The 2,099-nt window shown below is 42.1% G+C and overlaps 1 protein-coding gene across 1 annotated transcript in view; it reads left to right on the top strand.

Moving 5' to 3' along the window:
* spata17 (spermatogenesis associated 17) overlaps nucleotides 1–352 on the top strand; it is a gene marked incomplete at its 5' end in the record, with an annotated part of 68,759 nt that extends 68,407 nt beyond the window's left edge. The window contains one exon of the mRNA XM_083650614.1: nucleotides 225–352. Within this exon, the coding sequence (XP_083506740.1) occupies nucleotides 225–305 (81 nt within the window). The 3' untranslated portion in view covers nucleotides 306–352. The remainder of the gene's footprint in view (nucleotides 1–224) is intronic.
* Between the last annotated feature and the right edge of the window lie 1,747 nt (nucleotides 353–2,099).

Below are 2,099 nucleotides of genomic sequence, written 5' to 3'. Positions count from 1 at the left end.
CACACACACACACACACACACACACACACACACACACAGAGACTGAGCACTGAGAGATTAACCTCAGAAACAGCTTCTAATAGAGTGACACACCTCCTGCCTAATGAATGGAACTAAAACCTAAACCCAAAACATTCCCACAGATGTTTGAACCGCTTCTCTCCATTTCCTTCTGTGTTTTTCTTCACCTCCTCTTCTCTGTCTCTCCTCCTCTTCCCCTGCAGCCGTTCAAGACCGTGTTCACCACCTGCAACGTCTTTGACAAGTTGGGTCATCTGTACTCCAAGGCGGGCGACATCGTGTGACGCTCCTCCTGGCCGGAAAAACAACAAGAAAGAAAGAAGCATCTTTGTTTCATGCTTCTACGTCTCACAGGTATTACGTTCAATGGGGAAATCTCAAGTCAGTGCTCGCAATAAAAAGCCACAAACTTTGAAAAAGATTGCGTGTCTTCATACTTGAAGAACTTGATTATCGTGAAGTTTCATCCACGTCGAGGTCCTGCGGTTTATTTAAGCCAGATGTTTTCAAAGTGGGAGGTGGGCCTAACCAGGGGGGCTCCAAACAGTTTCAGAGGAGGCTCAGTGAAAAATGTAAAGTTTTTGTAAATTTGTAACATTAGTTATTACATTAGTTATCAAAAGGAGATCACATACTGTACTGTAGAATAGCCTAAATGTGTGTGATTTGGTGAAAGAGATAGTTCAGAGATATAGTACTTTGGGGGGGGGGGGATTTGACTCCTTTTTCCACTTTCCCAGCCAGAAGCAAATAAATTAAAATGAAATATTAATTATTTTTAAAGCAAATAAATGCCTTCAGACAGACCTTTTTTATGTATTTGGTGTAGTCTGAAGTAGAGTATGTCAAACAGCGATATGAGGCTATCTTGGCTCAATTGTTAGTGGGCTTTGCAGTTGACACACCTGGAAACACAGCTAACGTTACATTTGCTAACCAGCGTTAGCTTGGACATGCTGCATACACACCAGCCGTCTAGAAACAACAACATGTTTGTTGTTTCAAATGAAGAGAGAGGTATCAAGCCATTTTAACAGACTATTGCTAGCAAACCTTTTTTTTTTTGCCACAGGGTGTCGCAAATGAGCGGATGTTGTTTACTGAACTTCTTTCTGCGTATTGATATGACTGGACGTTTTTTTATTCATAGCAGCGGTCTACTATACAGAAATAACAGACCGCAGAATGCTGTAAGTGACCAATCAGAATTGAGTATGTAATGAGGATCATTTCTGTCAACTGCCTCAACAGTCACAAATAAGAAAAACAGACAAACTGGTATACGTCACTTGGACGGAGATCAGACCTTGGCTGCAGTTTTTGTAGATCTTTTGGCCAATATGGTTGATGTGGGTTGGCAGCAACCCACTGACTTTCTTATGTATGTCCACACACACACACGCACGCATGTGCACACACACACGCGCGCACACACACACACAGACGATGATGTCATATTCGGATGTTGATTTAGTAATGAGAGAACTGTAGTGTGTTATTTATAGGGATGGGTTTACTGCCATCTTGGATTTAGCCAGTGCTGCCAGAGCAGAGCTATCTATCTAAAAGGGTTGTACCACACCGGGAGCCTCATTCATCTGCAATTCCCTCTAACAGGCTGTTCAATAACCTAATGTCTCTGGGCAGAACATACAATGTCAGCCAGTAAACAGCCGTGAGGTGCCACAAATAAACCACTGGTTCACTTGTAGTTTAAACAATTCCAGTTGCCCTTGTTTATACCACTTTTACCACTTTTTAAAGCAACTACGAGCAAGATTTTCGATTGTTATTAAAACAGTCTAAATTTAATATCGATGCCTCACATCTTACCTCTAATAGAAGATGAGACCAACGCAGAGTAAATCGGTGAGTGTTGTCTTGATGATTATAGTCTGTGTGCGGGCAGATCAGGAAGTGAAATGAAACGGTTTGCGGCAGCCACTTCGGCCATAACCACAAAATTACTTTCAAGCAAACTGTTAGAATATAACGAGAGATGTTCGCGAGAGTATTAAGCCCTTTAAAGTAGCGAGGAAAGCCATCCTTCTTGTTTTGGGTCCGTTGCTAGGGAGAGA

The sequence above is a fragment of the Poromitra crassiceps genome (genome assembly GCF_964638095.1).
Source record: "Poromitra crassiceps genome assembly, chromosome: 14".
NCBI lineage: Eukaryota > Metazoa > Chordata > Actinopteri > Beryciformes > Melamphaidae > Poromitra > Poromitra crassiceps.
This window is presented reverse-complemented; position numbering and strand designations above follow the sequence as displayed.